The sequence below is a fragment of the Suricata suricatta genome, chromosome 13 (genome assembly GCF_006229205.1).
Source record: "Suricata suricatta isolate VVHF042 chromosome 13, meerkat_22Aug2017_6uvM2_HiC, whole genome shotgun sequence".
NCBI lineage: Eukaryota > Metazoa > Chordata > Mammalia > Carnivora > Herpestidae > Suricata > Suricata suricatta.
Window position 1 is genome coordinate 27,854,021 of NC_043712.1, and position 18,522 is coordinate 27,872,542.

At 35.1% G+C, this 18,522-nt stretch overlaps 1 protein-coding gene across 3 annotated transcripts in view; it reads right to left on the reverse strand.

Moving 5' to 3' along the window:
- The window catches only part of SMC2 (structural maintenance of chromosomes 2), a 63,840-nt gene that overhangs the window by 25,480 nt on the left and 19,838 nt on the right, over positions 1–18,522 (reverse strand). For all 3 annotated transcript variants that reach the window (XM_029920717.1, XM_029920715.1, XM_029920716.1), the window contains exons 12-17: positions 17,291–17,408; positions 16,454–16,592; positions 15,981–16,100; positions 14,153–14,357; positions 4,702–4,837; positions 2,486–2,610 (exon numbers count right to left, since the gene is read on the reverse strand). In XM_029920717.1, coding sequence (XP_029776577.1) covers positions 2,486–2,610; positions 4,702–4,837; positions 14,153–14,357; positions 15,981–16,100; positions 16,454–16,592; positions 17,291–17,408 — 843 coding nt within the window. The remainder of the gene's footprint in view (positions 1–2,485; positions 2,611–4,701; positions 4,838–14,152; positions 14,358–15,980; positions 16,101–16,453; positions 16,593–17,290; positions 17,409–18,522) is intronic.

Sequence of the window (18,522 nt, forward strand, 5' to 3'; positions counted from 1 at the left end):
GACTTGCAGAATACTGTGCACAGCCACCACCGCTTCTCTGATCTCATCCTGAGTTATACTTCAGGAAGGGTCATGATTCCCTAAAACTAAGTCATCCACAGTAAGAGCTCAGACCCAGGATACACACACTTAACATACATTCAGTATTGAAGGCATGCTAATTTAAGCAGTGCATAGTTGCCTATTTACAGTAGTACATTCTTCCATAAACCAAATGCAGAGAATACGATCACTTAGAAATCTCATTTTCAAATTCTTTAGACTTGATCTCCAGTAGTTTTTACTATAATTTAATATAATCAAATCTTTCTGACACATAGGTGCTATTTTAATTACAGTCTTAATAAGGATAGGAAATCACATTATTGAATACTGGGCTGTTACTATTTTACTGAAGTGGGTCTTATGGAGAACCTCAGTGTCATCTTGTTTTTCTATGATCCTCTGGCTTTGTCTTCTATTTAACGCTTATTTCGTATTGATATAGTCAGTGATTTTTGTATAACTTATTTTCCAAAAAATTTTTGTTACCTGCTATGTAACACCCTGGGTCAATAAATTTGCTTTTTTTCCAAAGAAAAAAAAACAAAACCTCTATTACAAAGCTACAATAATTAAAACAGTATGGAATTGGCATTAAGAAGACACACCAATCAATGGAACAAAACAGAGCCCAGAAATAAATTAACTGACCCTTCATGCATGGCTTTACGACAAAGGAGCCAAGAACATAAAATGAAGAAGGGACAGTTTCTTCAGTAAGTGGTGCTAGGAAAACTGGACAGCCATATGCAAAAGAATGAAACTGCACCACTAGCTTACACCACACATAAAATCAACTCAATGGATTAAAGACCTGAATGTAAGTCCTGAAACCATAAAACTCCAGAAGAAAACATAAGTGATAAACTCTTTGACACTGGTCTTAACAATGATATTTTTGAATTTTACACTAAAAGCAAATCCAACAGAAGCAAAAATAATTGGGACAATTATCAAACTAAAAAGCCTCTGCAGAGCAAAAAAACACAACAAAATGAAAAGGCAATGTAATTAATGGGAGAAAATATTTGCAAATCATGTATTGATGAGAGGTTAGTACTCAATATATATAAGAAACTCATACAACTCAAAAGACAAAGCCAAACAGTCTGCTTAAAAAAATGGGTAGAGTATCTGACTAGACACTTTTCTACAGAAGGCAGATAGTCACCAGGTACATGAAAAGATCATCATCTAAGCATCAGGGAAATGCAAATAGAAACCACAATGAGATAGATACACCTGTTAGAAGGGCTGTTATCAAAACAACAACAACAACAAGAAATAACAAGTGTTGGAGAGGATGTGGAGAAAAGGGATCCCTCATGCTCTGTTAGGAGGAATGAAGATTAGTGCGGTAACTGTGTTAAACAGTATGGGAGTTCCACAAAAAATTAAAAATAGGCATGATGTAAAAGTTCTACTTCTGGGTATTTGAAGAAAACAAAAACACTAACTCAAAAATATATACACAGCAGTATATTCACTGCAGCATTATTTACAATAGTCAAGATATGGAAAACAACTTAAGTATGCATCCACTCATGGATAATGGATAAAGAAAATGTGTGGGTGGGTATATATAATGGAATATCAGTCATAAAAAGAATGAGATCTTGATATTTGCAACAACATGGATGAACCTCAAAGCCATTATGCTAAGTGAAAAAAGAAATATAAATACCATTTAATACCACTTACATGTGGATTCTTAACCAATTTAAAAAAAAAATCTTAGCTAATACAGAACAGATTACTGGTTTCAAGAAATATGGAATAAACAAAATGGGTTTAAAACTTTATAAAAAAGGAAGAAAACCTATTAGTAGGGATTCATTAGGTGGATATTGTCCTATGTAATGAGAAAAACTAAAACTACCATATACAATTAAATTCTAATTAAAAGTTTAAGACAAGTTCTTAAAATTAGGGGTAGAAGCAGCTATAAATTGAATTAAGCATTAAAAATTTGTTTAACAAAAATACTATAAACAAAATTAAAAGACAAGCACATAAATAAAAGATATTCATAATGCAGATAATCTACAAGAAATCATAATTCTTAAGTATGAGAACAATAGAAACCATAAGCAACTCAACAGAAAAACGGGTGAAACAAATAGAATATTCACAGAAGTAGAAACCAAAAGGTCCAAGGAATAGATCAAATTGCAATTTCTGCAGGTTAAAACAGTACTGTGCTACCTCTTCAAAACAATCAGATCCAAAATATTTTAAAGACTTTCTAGAAAAGAAGGGATTTGGAGAACTGATTAACTTTCATATGCCACTGGTGGAAATGTATACTGCTCCAAATGGGCAGAACGTGGCAATATAATAATATCTAATTAAAATATTTAAGGTAACTAATTCAAATAAATGAGATCTAAATAGCTAAAGTAAGGTTACCAGTATAATAAAACACAGACTATTTTTATCTTACCAATGGTTTTTTTAAGAGCATCTAATTCTTCTTGTTGCTTGTGATAGGAGCTTTGCTGGAGTTTGGTTTGTAATAAATCTGCCTCCTCAGTTTTCATCTCCCACTGCTGTTTCAGTTGGCGATATCTCAGAAAAAGAGAAGTTTACACTAAATGACCACAACTTTTCTGTTATTTGAGACGTGCATTCAAACTATAGGCTCTTACCTAAAATAAACTCACAATATCAACAATGTTAAGATGCCACTGCTTATAAGAAGAGTTTTGATGACTCTGTTTTTGAGGAGTCGAATTCAAGTCTGATTTGATCACTGAAGGTAAATGAATGTAAATGACCAAGACTGACAACTATTTATAGAAATATTCTTAATTTTAGAAAGCCCTAACATTAACCTTTGAATAAATAGGTTTCCTTAAAAATGGTCTCTTCTACTCTTACCAAGAAAAACTCTAAACTCCACAATAGCTCCCCACAAGAATACAGTAATATGCAACAATCACACAAAACTTCAAAAACCTGCTTATCAATTCCTATTTTCAAATATTAATAAAAAAAGTTCCCAAGATTTTGCAAGGAGACTCATAGTTTTAAAAGACCTAGTACTGAACTAAACATTACAGGGTGCTCTTCTTGCGAATCCTGTAATCAAGCCCATTTCTAGCTGCTTAAAATTCTTTCTGTGAAAGGTATTTAGCTAATTCAGCCGCAGTGAAATATCAAGTTGTAATAAATTCACAAGGCAGTTTGACACTAGAAATTCATGAGGTCTGAGGAAAAAGGAAGCAACTTATAAAACATAAATACTCCCTTGAGTATTCTTGGCCAAGAATGCTTGACAGCAATTAAAACTAATTTTAAAGCCATTTTTCAATTCAGTTAAAAACAGGGAGTATAGAAACTTAAAAAAAAAAAAGCTATTTTCCTGATATGGTCTGTGAAAGAATGGCCCTAGCTGATACTTCCACTCTCATTTTTAAAAATCTATTTCCTTTCCTTGACCTCAATGCCACTACCAGTCCACAAACAACTCTGCAAAATAAATGACCCAATACAGAATAAAGGTAACAGCTCGAGGCTAAATCCAACCACAAACTCCTTGCCCTGCCAAAGCTTCCACAGACCCCAGAAATTTTCTTCCCATTTTTTTTCACAGAGAAAAGTTCATTTACTTTTTGTTAATTTATATTAATGAAGCTAAAGAGCAGGCTTCATATGTTTGAAAGTGGACATTTTTATATAATGTCTATCTTGGAATGACCACTTTGACTAAATATGAGCATCTCTTCTATACATAAGGTCTTGGCAACATTCTAAGTTTTGATCATTTCAGAAGATGAATGAATGCTTAAAATTCAAAAACCATATAAAATTTATGTTTTTTCATCTTTATTCAGTATTGTGAATTCTGAATAAAATGTCTGATTTTAATTTTAACTCCGTTCCCATTTGTCATATTTGGAGACTATGGGTGTCATTTTTCCTCTAAGAACTTAGTGTTATCTGACATGTTTCACCAATTTAACTTTGAAAACAAGAAGAGGGAAGAGATTTATCTGTTTGGTTCACTGCTGTATTCCCAGCTCCTCCGAGAGTACTTGGCACACAGGAGGCACTCAGTAGTAGTAAATGACGTTGTGACCAAAAGAGGTTACAGTAAATAATGTTAAGTGACAAAAAGAGGTTACCTTAAATAGCATGATCCCAATTTCAAAAAATATGTATTTACCTAGATCATACACAAAAGTAATACTGAAAGGTACACATACATATCCATATCCATACAGAAGAAACAGTTTAACAGTGACTTTCCGACACGCCTCAATAGGCAACCCAGAGACTTTAATAGCCATAGGATAGCCACAATGTTGCTGAACTTAACGTTGATATCTGATCAACACTACATTGTGTACCATTTCAAATCAGACTCCAGTACCCTCTGGTATCAACCTCCAGAGAATGGATTTCCCCACCAATCCCAGGAGAATGTTAACAACGTATCTCAACAGGGAAAGAAAAATATTTGGCTGTTTTTTTCTTCCTTTTGTTTAAGTAGCATTCCCTAATTTCTTATAACAATGACATTACTTTAATCAGAAAACAAAACTGATAAAAGTCAGCAGTTGTATTTCTGTAGTTAAAATTCTTTCATCTTCTACCATACAAAACTTTGACCAAAAAGAAAATTAAAAATATAACTTAATTCAGCAGAAGTCTTACTTTTCAGCTGTATTTTTAAGACCTGCTAATTCTTCATCTAGAGCCTGTAGCTCGTTCTCCTTAATTCTCAGCTCATCTTGAACAGCTTTGAGTTCTTGAAACTTGGTTAAAATAGAAGCTGCTTGGGACCGAGCACCTGGTTGAAGCAAAGGGAAACAGACCTTAGACGCTAAGTTACCGCATACTTCGTAAACATAAAAAACTTTCTAAAAGAATTATACTTGAAAAGATTTAACAGCAAATCTTTAATAGTGAGCTTGTGAAGATAAAGATTTCAATGCATCGTTGGAATCTCAGGACATAAATACTTGATAAGAAATACTTCTAAGAAGATGTGATGGATTATTTATTCATATAATCCCTGCCCCTGCCTTCTGGGCCTACCCTTCCCAGGGACACTTTTCTCTCCAATAATATCAGCTTAGCCATGTGATTTGCTCTGACCAATGAAATGCAAAATGTGCCTTTTTTGAAAGTAAGCTTTAAAAGGCAGCATAGAATTCACCATTTGTCTCCCTTCTCCCATGAGAAAAACATGTTAAAAGTAAGCACTATTTTTCCTTCAGCCTGGGTCCCAGAATAATATTGAACAGAGATAATCCATCTACAGGTAAAGTAGCATAATTACAGAATAAACTTGTAAGCCATTGAGATTTGGGGGCTATTTATTACCACATTATAACCTGGCCTCAATGCTGATATAGCAGAGGAGACAGCGTAAACTGGTTTCACTTCACAAAGGGTGAATGTCTGGTAGTAATAGGTTACATTGGCAAAAATACTCTAGGTTTGATGGGAGAATACAAAGGTCAATTAGCAATGCTAGTATGAGCACTTTGGTATTTGCTATCATGATACAGAGTTGCATATTTGCCATCCCTAAAGTAGGAACTTCAAGAACATCCAAATCAATGAAATCTAAAAAGTTTCTTATTTTAGATATTTAAAAATATGTGATCTCTTTATCCTCTAATTGCAGATACTAGTCCTCTTATTGTATTCTTTGTAGACTATTATTTTCTTGGCCCAGAAAGAAATTATGTCACTTACTAACTTAACAGCATTATATAGGCTATTGGTTTGGTTAAAAGCACAAACTGTAAAAAAAAGTCTACTTGAATTCAAATCCTGGGCTTTGTCACTTACCAGCAAGTTATGTAACTGCATACTGGAGATGATAGCAATATACCCCCCACAGGGTGCTAGAAGGGTGAAAAAGCACTGAGAATAGATCTTCACTAAATGATAAAAATGGTCTCTATCTGCATTGCCCAGTTAGCCATTAACTATTAATGGTCACAGAGTCCTTGACAGGTGACTAGTACAACTGAAGAAATTACATTTAAATAAGAAATAAAAATAAAGAGCCACATATGGCTGCTGCACTAGACAGCACGGTCTTACAATGTTGCCTGGTACAGACTGAGTGCTCTTCAGTTTGCTATCACTTGATCACTCAACATAGAGCTGCAAACTCAATGTAGCAAATATAAGAATATGATCATCATCTTATCTCAAGGGTAGACTTAATTTTTTGTTTTACTTTTGAAAGGAGAAGTCACATATACAAAAATTAGAAGTGTTTCCTAAAGAAGTGGGTAAAGTAAAAATGTACTGAATAAAAAAATTTTTTTCCCAGTGGCTAGAATAATCCTAAATAGGGCAAAATGTAGGAAAAACAAAACAGGAACAGAGTTACTTGAGAAGAATAAAAGAAAGCGGTAATGCTGATTACTACACTGTGAGCTCCTTGAGGCTAGGACACTTAATTTTTCAGTGTCATTAAGTAACTGTGACACAGTAGGCATTCAAAAGAAAACCCAGTCCTGAAGTTAGAAATAAAACCCTGGACTAAGTCAGTCCAAGCCGACAATTTCCTATTTTAAAAACAAAACAACACCACCCCCCATCCTCTATACCACACAGAATTTTGAGGACAAAATGATATAAAACCTACATTCAAGATTTGTGGGGAAGATGGAAGCAGAGTAGGACCCTAGGCTCACCTCGGCCCCTGAATACAAATCAAATCATCCAAGATACCCCCAAAATTTACCTGAACTGGCAGAACAAATTCCACAAGTAAAGGCAGAGAAGAGACCACATCAAAGAAGGAAGAAGTGTAGAGATATGGTTTGGGAGAGAAACAGACTGTGGCCACTGTGGGGGGTGGGAACAGCAGTTACAGAGATGAACTAGCACATAGGGAAGGCCATGCAGGAATATAAATCCCCAGAGCAACTGGCTTCAAGAGCAAGAGGGACCAAATTTTCTGAGTGGTGGCAACCAGTGGGGCTTAAACCTAGAGTTCTAAAAGTCAGCATGCTTGGCTCTGGGAAAGCCCCAAGGGTATTAGAGCTGCTCCTTGGAGACACAGTGGGACAAACAGCCTGCTGACAAACAGTATGGTAACTGCTTTCTCAAGAGCATCTGGGGCACATGGTGGAAAGGTTGGGAGCTCATCTGGAAGCTTGTCCCAGAGAGGCAGAATTCACACAGAGATCCCTTTAGGACAAAGAACTAGCAGGCATCATTTCCCTCCCCTGCTCCTCAGCATAAACGTAGGGCCACCTGTGGGAACCAATGCAGCACAGATGCTTACTACCTAACATGCTTATACCAAGCGCCATCGCCCATGCTCAGGTGGATGCACCTTTCCCAGTAATGCTTGCCTCAAGTCCCATCACTGCAGGTTCCTCCCTCCAAAAGACCAGTCGAACCGCTGCCAACACATATCTCTGGACCTACGAGTTTCATGCAGCCTCAATTCCACTGGTGATAGGTCTCATTTCACAAAGAGACCAGAGCATACCTAGTTAAATGCTCCACATTCAGGCCAAAGACCAAACACTGCCCACAACAGGCAGAGAGCCGATGTAGGCCACTGCCCTGATGGATAAAGAGGTCAGAACACAACAGCAAAACATACACAGGACACACCGTAGACGCTCCCAGAAACTCCAAACCTAGAGAAGAGGGAATGCTATACTGCTGGGCACTACAGGACCTCTTCTCCATCAGGCCATTACCATCAAGGAGATATAACTGACTTTCCTAACACATTGAAACAGGTAGAGACTTAGACAAAATGAGAAGAGACAGGAATTTATCCTAAATGAAAGAATGCGACAAATCCACAGCCAGAGATCCAAGCAAAACAAATAAAAGTAATATGACTGACAGAAAATTTAAAATATTAATCATAAAGATACTGCACTTGAGAAAAAAGTGGAAGATATCAGTGAGACCCTTAACATAGAGATAAAAAAGAACCAATCAGAGAAGAAGCGTGCAATACATGAGATTACAAACACCCATGATGCAATGGAAGAGGTAGAGAAACAAATCAGAATGACCCAGAAGACAGAGGGAGTGAAAATAATCAAACTGAACAGAAGGGAGATAAAAGGATTATGCAATAAGTGAATACACTTAAGGAACTCAGTGACTCCATCAAATGTAGTAACATTTGTATGGCAGGGATCCCAAAAGAGTAAGACAGAGACAAGGGGTCAGTAATTTTGAAGAAATAATATGTGAAAACTTCACCAACCTGGGGAAGGAAACAATCATATCCATTTCCAAGAGACATGGAGAACTCCCAACAGAATCCACAAAAGCAGATCCACACACAGATATATTGTAATTAAGATGTCAAAATGTAGTGATAAACAATTTTAAAAAGGAGCAAGACAAAAAAATGACAGTAACATACAAGGGAAACCCCATAAGGCTATCAGCAGCTTTCTTAGCAAAAACTTTGCAGGCCAATTTGTAACAAAGTGGACAGACCTCAAGGGTGTCATGCTAAGCGAAATAAGTCAGGTGGAGAAGGACAGATACCATATGTTTGCACTCATTGGTCTAACAGGAGAAACCTAATGGAGGGCCATGGGGAGGGGAAGGGGGAAAGAGTTGGAGGGGGAGGGGAAACGGCAGGTGGTGGTAATGGAGGAGGGCACTTGTGGGGAAGAGCACTAGGTGTTTGTTATATGGAAACCAATTTGATAATAAACTATTTAAAAAAACAACTTTGCAGGTCAGAAAGGAGTGGCATAACACATTGAAAGTGCTGAATGCGAAAAATAGGCAGCCAAGAATACTCTATGAAGCAAGGCTATCATTCAGAATAGAAGGAGAAATAGTTTCCCAGAGAAACAAAAATTAAAGGATTTCATGAACACTAAACCAGACCTGCAGGAAACTGCACGGAAAGGAAAGACCAAAAGTGACCATCTACAAATGGGAAACATCAAAGTAACTAAAATAAATATTTCTGTGGAAAATCCATCAAGGAATTTACAAAATAAAAGGACGTAAAATATGACATCAAATATCTAAAAGGTAGGGGAAAAGAACAGTAAAGAATGGGTTCAAACTTAAGAAAATCACATTATAACACAGACTGCCATATGCAAAATGTTAGATACAAACCTAATGGTATCCAAATAGAAAAGCACAAAAAGACTTGCAAAGCATAAAGAAAAAGGAATGCAAATATATCACTAAAGAAAACCAGCACCCCAAACAGAGATAGCGGAGAAAGCATGAGAGAAAAACGTCAGAAACAAAATGACAATAAGTACATACCTATCAATATTTACCTTGAATGTAAATGGACTAAATGCTCCAATCAAAAGACATAGTGTGACAGAATGAAAAAAAAAAAAGGATCCATCTATATGCTGCCTACAAGAGACACATTTCAGACCTAAAGACATCTGAAGGTTGAAAGTGAGAGAATGAAGAAACATTTATCACGTAAATGGATGTCAAAAGAAAGCCTTAGTAGATACACTTATACCAGACAAAACAGATTTTAAAACAAAGACTACAACAAGAGAAAAAGACACTATATAGTAATAAAAAGAACTATCCAACAAGAAGACATAACAATTGTAAATATTTATGCATGCAACATGAGAATACCCAAATATATAAAATAGTTAATAACAACATAAAGGAATTAATCAATAGTCATATGATAATAGTAGAGGACTTTTAATACCCCAACTAACATCAGTGGAAAGATCAATCAGAAAATCCACAGGGAAACAGTGGCTTTGAATGACATACAGGATCAGATGGATTTAACAAATATATTTAGAACATTCCATTCTAAATAGCAGAATACACATTCATTTCAGGTACACAAAGAAAATTCTCCAGAACAGATCACATATTAGGCCACAAAAGTCCCAACAAATTCAAGAAGACTAAAGTCATATCCTGCATCTTTTCTGACCACAACACTATGTACCTAGAAATCAACCACAAGAAAAAGTCTAGAAAGAGCAATAAATATATGGAAGATTAAAATTGCTACTAAGTAATGAATGGGTCAGCCAAAAAATCAAAGAAGAAATCCAAAAATACATGGAAACAAATTTAAATGAAAACAGCAGTCCAAAACCTTTGAGAGGCAGCAAAAGCAGCTCAAAGAGGAAGATTAGGGCAATACAAAGCAACTTCAAGAAACAAACAAACAAACAAAAAACTTCAAAACAACCTAACTATATCCAAAGGAGCTAAAAAAAAGAACAAACAAAACCCCCAATTAGCAGAAGAGAGAAAATAAATATTAGAGCGGACATAAATGATATAGAAATTAAAAGAATAGTAGAACAGATAAAATGCTTCTTTAAAGAGATGAACAAAATTGAAAAATCTTTAGCCAGAATCATGAAATAACAGAGAAAAAGGACTCAAATAAATAAAATTACAAATGAAACATGAGAAATAATAACACACCACACAGAAACAATTTTAAGATAATATTATGACTGACTATATGCCAACAAATTGGACAATGCCGAAGAGATAAATTCCTAGAAACAAACATAACTTATCAAAACTGAAACTGGAAGAGAGAGAAAATGTGAATAAACTGATTACAAGCAAGGAGACTGAATCAGTAATATAAAAATTCCCAAAGAACAAAGGTCCAGGACAAGATGGCTTATTCTACCAAACATTTAAAGAAGAGTTAATATCTACATTTCTCAAACTATTCCAAAAATAGAAAAGGAAGGAAAACTTCCAAATTCATTCTAAAAGGCCAGCATTACCTTGATACAGACACCAGATGAAGGTACCAGAAAAAAAAGAGATCTATAGGCCACTATCTTTGATGAACACAGATGTAAAAATCTTCAACAAAATATTAGCAAACAGATTCCACAATACATGAAAAAAAAATCATTCACCATAATCGAGTGGAATTTATATCTGGGATGCAACGAAGGTTCAACATTTGCAAATTAATCAATGTGATACATCACATCATCAAGAGAAAGTATAAAAATCATATGATCACTTAAACAGACGCAGAAAAAGACATGTGACAAAGTACAGCATCGATCCATGATAAAAACCCTCAACAAAGTAGGTTTAGAGGGAACATACTTCAACACAATAAAGGCCATATATGAAATACCCACAGCTAATATCATACCCAATGGGAAAACAGAGATTTCACTGTAAGCTCTGAAACAATATAAGAATGCCTATTCTCACTACTTTTATTCAACATAGTACTGGAAGTCCTAGCTCAGGCAATGAGGCAACAAAAAGAAATAAAAGGCATCTAGATTGGTAAGGAGGAGGTAAAACTTTCACTATTTACAGATAACATGATACTATACACAGAAAACCCTAAAGACTCCACCAAAACACTATTACAACTGATCAGGGAATTCAGTAAAGACATAGGACACAAAAGTAGTGTGCTGAAATATGCTGCACTTCTATAGATCAATGATGAAGCAGCAGAAAGAGAAATTAACAATCCTACCCAAAATAGTAAAATATGTAGAAATAAACTTAGCCAAGGGGGTGAAACATCTGTACTCTGAATACTACAAACACTGATGAAAGAAACTGAAGATGATACAAAGAGATAATCCATGGACTGGAAGAACAAATATTATTAAAATGTCTACACTACCCAAAGTAATTTATACTTCTAATGCAATCCCTTTTCCACAGTACTAGAACAACAATCCTAAAATTTGTATGGAACCATAAAAGACCCCTAAATAACCAGAGCAATCTTGAAAAAGAAAAGCAAAGCTGGAGATATCAGCTTCAAGTTAGATTTCAAAGCTGTAGTAATCCAAACAGTATGGTGGTAGCATAAAAACAGATACATAGATCAATGGAACAGAATAGAAAGCCCAGAAACAAACCCACAATTATTGTCAATTAATCTTTGACAAAGGAGGAAAGAATATCTAATGGGAAAAAGAGTGTCTGCAATAAATGGTATTGGGAAAACTGGTCAGCTACATGCAAAAAATAAATAAATAAATAAAAACTAGACCACATTCTTGTATCATTCACAAAAACAAACTCAAAGTGGACTAAAAACAGAGCTGTGAGACCTGAAACCATAAAAGCCCAGGAAGAGAGTACAGGCAGTGCTGTCACTGACCTAAGTCACAGCAACATATATTTTACATAGGTCTCCTGAGGCAAAAGAAACAAAAGTAAAAATAAACATTTGGAACTACATGAAAATAAAACGCTTCTGCACAATGAAGAAAACAATCAGCAAAACTGAAAAACAATCTACAGAATAGAAGATTTTTCTACCTGACATATCTGATAAAGCATTAGTATCCAAATATATAAAGAACTGAGAAAACGTGACACCCAAAAAACAAAGAAAATCCAACTAAAAAATGGGCAGAAGACATGAAGAGACATTTCTCCGAAGAAATATAGATGGCCAAGACACATGAGAAGATGCTCATCAAAATCACTCATCATCAGGGAAATGCAAATCAAAACTGAAATGAAGTATCACATCTGTCAGAATGGCCAAAAAAAAACAACACAGGAGACAAGTGTGGCAGAGTATATGGACAAACAGGAACTCTCTTGTACCACTGGTGGGAAAGTACACTGGTGCAGTCACTGTGGAAAACAGTATAAAGGTTCCTCAAAAGGTTAAATATGGGACTACCCTATGATCCCTCAATTGTACTACTGGTACGATTTTGATATTTACCAAAAATATACAAAAACCGTAACTAAAAGGGATATAAGCACCCCTACATTTACTGCAGCTTTATTTATAATACCAAATTATGTAACCAGCCCACATGTCCATCAACTGTTGCATGGATAAAGAAGAGGTGGTGTGTGTGTATATGTGATATATTATTCCGTCATAAACCAGAAGGAAATCTTGCCATTTTCAAGGACAGGGATGGAACGAGAAAGTATAATGCAAAGTGAAATAAGTCAGAGAAATAAAAATACCATATGATTTCACTCATATGTGCAATTTAAGGAACAAAGGAAAAAAAGAGATAAAACAAGAAACAGACTTGTAACTATAGAGAACAGATGGCTACCAGATGGAAGACCAGTAGTGTGATGGGTGAACAGGTGACAAGGATTATTAAGGAGTGTACTTGTTCGGATGGGCACTGGGATGGAATTGTTAAATCACTAAATTATACACCTGAAATTAATAACACACTATGTTAACTATATTAGAATTAAAATTTAATAAAGAAAGAACTTATATAATCAATAGAGCATGATGATTTTCCTTTTAATATATTTAGTCCTGAGTATTTTTTTGGTATTACTCTTATCTTCTAAGCTTTCTTGCTGTTTATCTCATACCTTGTGTATCTTGTTAATTTTTTATTTTTACCTTTTTGTTCATCATTTAAGTTTTAAGCCCAAAAGTAAATAAAGCCAAGAAAACTAAAATCAACCCTAAAAGTAAAGAAATAGAAAGACAAATCCATAGATCTTTGTTCTTCCATGGAAAATTTTCAAGTCACTAGTAAACAAGTATGCTTAATAACTGTTTTCTACTTCTACTTTTTATAACTATCTCATAGATAAGCTACTGAAATGTTCAATTAATTAATGGCATGGCTCCTGGCATATGATAAACTCTCAATCAACTTACAGAGAAACCATAGTAGTGTCTCAACATTAGCTCTGAAATCCAACTCTGAGTTAAAAGACTAGCTCTAACACTATTTACCATTGAGTGAATTACTGAATTTTTCTCATTTAATTCCCTAAAAAAAGAAAAAGAAAAGTTGGGGGGAAAAACCCTATAGAATAGTTGTAAGGAATGAGAAAAAAGAGCAAATATGTATACTGGGGTGCCTGGATGGCTTAGTCCGTGGACTGTCTGATTTCAGCTCCAGTCATGATATTGTGGTTTGTGAGTTCAAGTCCTGCATTGGACTCTGTATGGACAGCTCAGAGCCTGGAGCCGCCTGCTTTAGGTTCTGTGTCTTCCTCTTTCTGTGTGTCTTCCTCCCCCACTCACACTCTGTCTTTCTCTCTCTCAAAAATAAATAAATGTTAAAAAATACTGTAGAAAAAAAAGCAAATTGTATAGCACCTGGCATAACGTGAATTAAAGAAACATTAGCTATTTTTATTCTTTGCGGAAAAACAAAACACATAAACGTACCTCCACTCAATGTCCCATGAGGATCAAATACATCGCCTCCTAGAGTAACAGTTCTAGTCATTATCCTTTTATCAAAAGCCACTTTTTTGGCATTATCCATATTATTACAAACAAATGTTGTTCCAAAGACAAATTCCATTGCTTTCTGAAGTTCTGGTTTATATTCAACAAGGGAAAGAGCCACATGAACATTGTTCGGGCCCACCTGTGGAAAAGCAACAGAGATCACAGGACATACTACTTTCTTTTCAAATATTATTTTATAAAAAAGAAGTGCTAATCTAGAAATTTAAAAATACTTACTTAGTACTATAATTCCTTTTGAACTTTCTAAAATGCTATGGGAAACTCAAAAGTTTTAGAGGAAATTTCAAGTATAAACACTAAAAGTTCTACAGCTACATAAAATCTTTAGCTAAAGCATCAGGCATTATGAGTGTCTATTCAGCAGGAGCCAGTATCAAGTTTCTAAATTTCAAAATGGCCTTTGTGAACACATTCTCTTAATTAAAATACAGCAGTTGCTGGATCAACACAATTATATAAAATGCTTTGTTTCAACTCTTAGTAATTTGGTTGTTCCAGTGAATACTTTTTTATTCAAATTAAACATGCTAGGGCAGCTACCTACCAATTACCAAAGTAAAAACACAACTAAACAATTAAGAGTCAAAAAAATTTTTTTCAGTTTTTTTTTTTGGATCCAACTGCTTCTTCTCAACCTTTATTTATAATGTCTTCTTCTGCGCATCTTTTTAAAATAGCTAAGCATCCTTTAAGGAACTTAGTAGTAGCAAGAGAAATCAAAACGAAGGCAGCTCTGTTTAACAATGTTCAGCACTATCCTGACACAGCAGCTACTATTAAAAAGTCTGTCTAAGAGACGTGGATATAAGTATTTTTGCCATTACCTGTAATCCCAATTTACTACTTACACTGGGACTTGTCTGAAAGCTGAACTTCCAAAATTTGTGATGTTTCAAAGTAAACGAAGCACTAACTAGAACACCACCTTTTAATTACACTGCATGAATTTTCCGTCTCCTAATAATATACATATCAATACAACTGTATTTTTAAATAGTATTCATTGAAGCCTTCTCAATATCAACAAGAACACTGAGTATCCATTGATAGTATCTTCATTAGAAATGCATTTCCTAACTGCCATTTCAACTGATGCTCAATATAAAAAAATGGTATCACTGCTGAACATTAGGATAGGCTTCATGTTATTACTACAATCACACATGTATTGCCTTGTACCCCTCTGGGGGGGGGGGTGTTTAACTAACAGCAATACCACTTTAGGTCCACCTTAGCAGCTGACTAGGTATCCCAGTTCCTGTCTTTGTGTGCCCAGTGGTTGGAAGGCAATCTAGAGATACTTTATTAATAGAGAAGTACCTCTGCAAGACTGATGGATACCTTCCAAAACAGTTGTCACTGTGGACAGTTTAACTGTGCCTGACATGAAAAAAAACTAAGAATTTTGGTATTTATAAGTTCTGTAAATCTAGCAACTCAGAAATCTGAAATGAAATGTTATCATATGATAAGTTATTCGTTTAATGATAGTCATGTGACCTCACTTAAGGTTTAAAGACATTTTAACTTTATAACACTGAAATTTAAAAGGGAATTTGTCTTCCACCATTTCTATTCTATTTCCATCTAATTTCACAAAAACCAACTCATTTTTTTTTGTAGCTTAACAGTTTAAAGCATGGTAACAATATAACTTTGTGGTTCTACATATGATTATGTCCACCAATGTCCTCTAACTAAATAAACCAAGTAAGATGTAGATAAAACATATAAGACTTACAAGATTCTGTGCGACTCTCAGAGTTTCTGGAGCAATACATCTGGCTGAGATCTTATTCAGTGGAATTATAGTGTATCGACGTTTCAAATCCCCCTTTTCAAGTAGCTTTTTTCCAGTAACCTAAAACATTGTGCATTTGAAATAAAAAAATAAAATGTTAATGACAGAAAATAATCAGATGGAAAGAGTACAAGTTTAGGAATACACAATTAAATGTTTAGTGCTTACCATCCTGAATAATCAAAAGTCTGAGACTGATAATATGAATTCTGGGTTCCAGAATGAGCATGTGACTTCTTTGGGAATAGAGTTAATCAAACACAATATAATCAGTAATAAAATAAAAGTCATTAACTGAGTACCTGTACTTGTAAAGATAAGCAACCTAAAGCATCAAGAAAGTATTCCATTCTAGCAGCTCATGATTTTTCCAGCTAAAGAGAAATTGTAAATTTTCTTTAATTATAATTTACCTCTGTGTCTACTACAACATTGTAGAGCCGTTCCCCAGCCACTAATTCTAAAGCTGTGGTTGCAGAAGTATCTTTCACACTAATCAGAGAAGCTACAAGTCCTTTCACACAATTTCTATTCCAGTTCTTCTCTGGATCCCTAAAATAGAACAGATGACAAAAAATTAATCTGAAACAATAAAACAGATAAAGTTATATTTTACTAGTCAAGAACTCTTTCTGACAATACATTAAATTAAAAGGGAAGCATATACAATTTTAAGAAAAACAAAAAATTTTTAAATGTTCCAGATGACTAGTCAGCTATTGCTTTAAGTCAATCAAAGAAATCTTTCAGTACATATTGTTTTCAATGTAACAAAGACGTTGATGTTCTATTCTCTATAATGCATATGTAACTCTTAAGTATTCCATTAAAAAACCCATGTAGTAAAACAAATTGTAAAATGTTAATGTAGACATTTCCAGAAACTTTGGACTCAGATTAAATTTCCCTCATTTTGGTCTTAAGAATTCCCCCTGCCAACGTTTGAAACGTTTCAATAAACATTTAAGAAAAAAATACCAATTAAGGAAAAGCAGCTTACAATATTTTTCATACAAAAATCTTAATGTTAACCAAACTGTTGGACCGCCTTCCAGCTTAAATGAAAATATTTATTGGTTAACATTTCAATAAATGTTTAGGGGAAAAAAATCCCAATTAAGGAAAAGCAGCTTATGATACTTTCATATAAAACACTTGATGTAAATGAAATTTTCAGAGTGCCTTCCAAGCTTAAATAAAAATATATCTTGGCTATTACTACATTAAGACTTAAGATTTAAATCTCTTACCTGTAGGCAAATTGAATATTGGGGAATCTGGCTAAGAGAGCTTCATAGGTTTCTTTCAATCGACTGATATCACGAGATAACTGCCTGCGCTTTTCCAGAAGTCCTTCCTCCTTGTTTTCTGAATAGCAAATCACAAGGAAATTGAAACAAAATTTTAAAAATACAAATATTCTGTTTTAAAGAAACTATCAGCAACCTCTATTTCCAAAGCATTCCTAGAAGCAAAATACAAATTTCTGGTATAAAATAAAAAGCATGCTTAATATGAAGGATCGAGTAGACAATTTATTACCAACAAATAACAGGAATTTTCACTCTAAGAAACAATCTACGAATAACTACTAATGTGAAAATATACAAATGACATTTTGGGAATTCTCAAGTAGCACTTCAGTGACTCAAGCAGAAAACTGTCAGTCAGTTTTCACAACTTCAAAGAGATAAGAAGACTGTGGAATAGGAGATTCCTAACATCACCATGTCCCACAAATGCTACTAGATAATACCCACCTAAGTGTAAATAATCCACAACAGCCCAAACAATGGCAGAACAGACTCTCCACAGCTAACTGTGGAGAAGAGGCACAAGGAAGAGGGTAGGAAGGACAGAGATGGAGTAAGGAACCAAACAGAACTGCAGGACTGTCAATGGGAGGGAGGGACACCAAGGACACAAATAGAAGAAACAGACCTTTACTCACACCAGGCACCCCAAGCATAAGGAACCCGTAAGGGGAAGACAAATCCCCATACCATTTGCTTTTGAAAACCAGAGGGGCAAAACTTCAAAGTTCTTACGATTAGCAGGGCTTAACTCCTAGAACTTTAAAAATCAGCAGGGTCAGCTCTAAGAGAACCAAGAAGGTGAGAGGAGACTGACTCTGCACCCTTAAAAAGACAGCACAACTAACAGCACCACAGATGTACAACGTAACAGCAGCAGTTCAAAAAACGCCTGGGTATAATGGTGGGAGATTTATTAATCTCAGAGAATGTGCTAGAGGGGCAAGGGTCCTTAAGAGACTTCTCTAGGAACAAAAGAGCTGGCAGGCACCATCTCCCTCTGGTCCCTCAGCCTAGATACCCAGACACTTGCAGGAACCAGCACAGCCCTCTACCTAGCTTGCTAACAATGTGCCTCAACCCCACGTTATACAACTGTCTCTCTAGTCAGACCTCAGTTCCAGGTCCCCTTCCACAACAGACCTGTGCAAACCTTGATCCAAATGCTG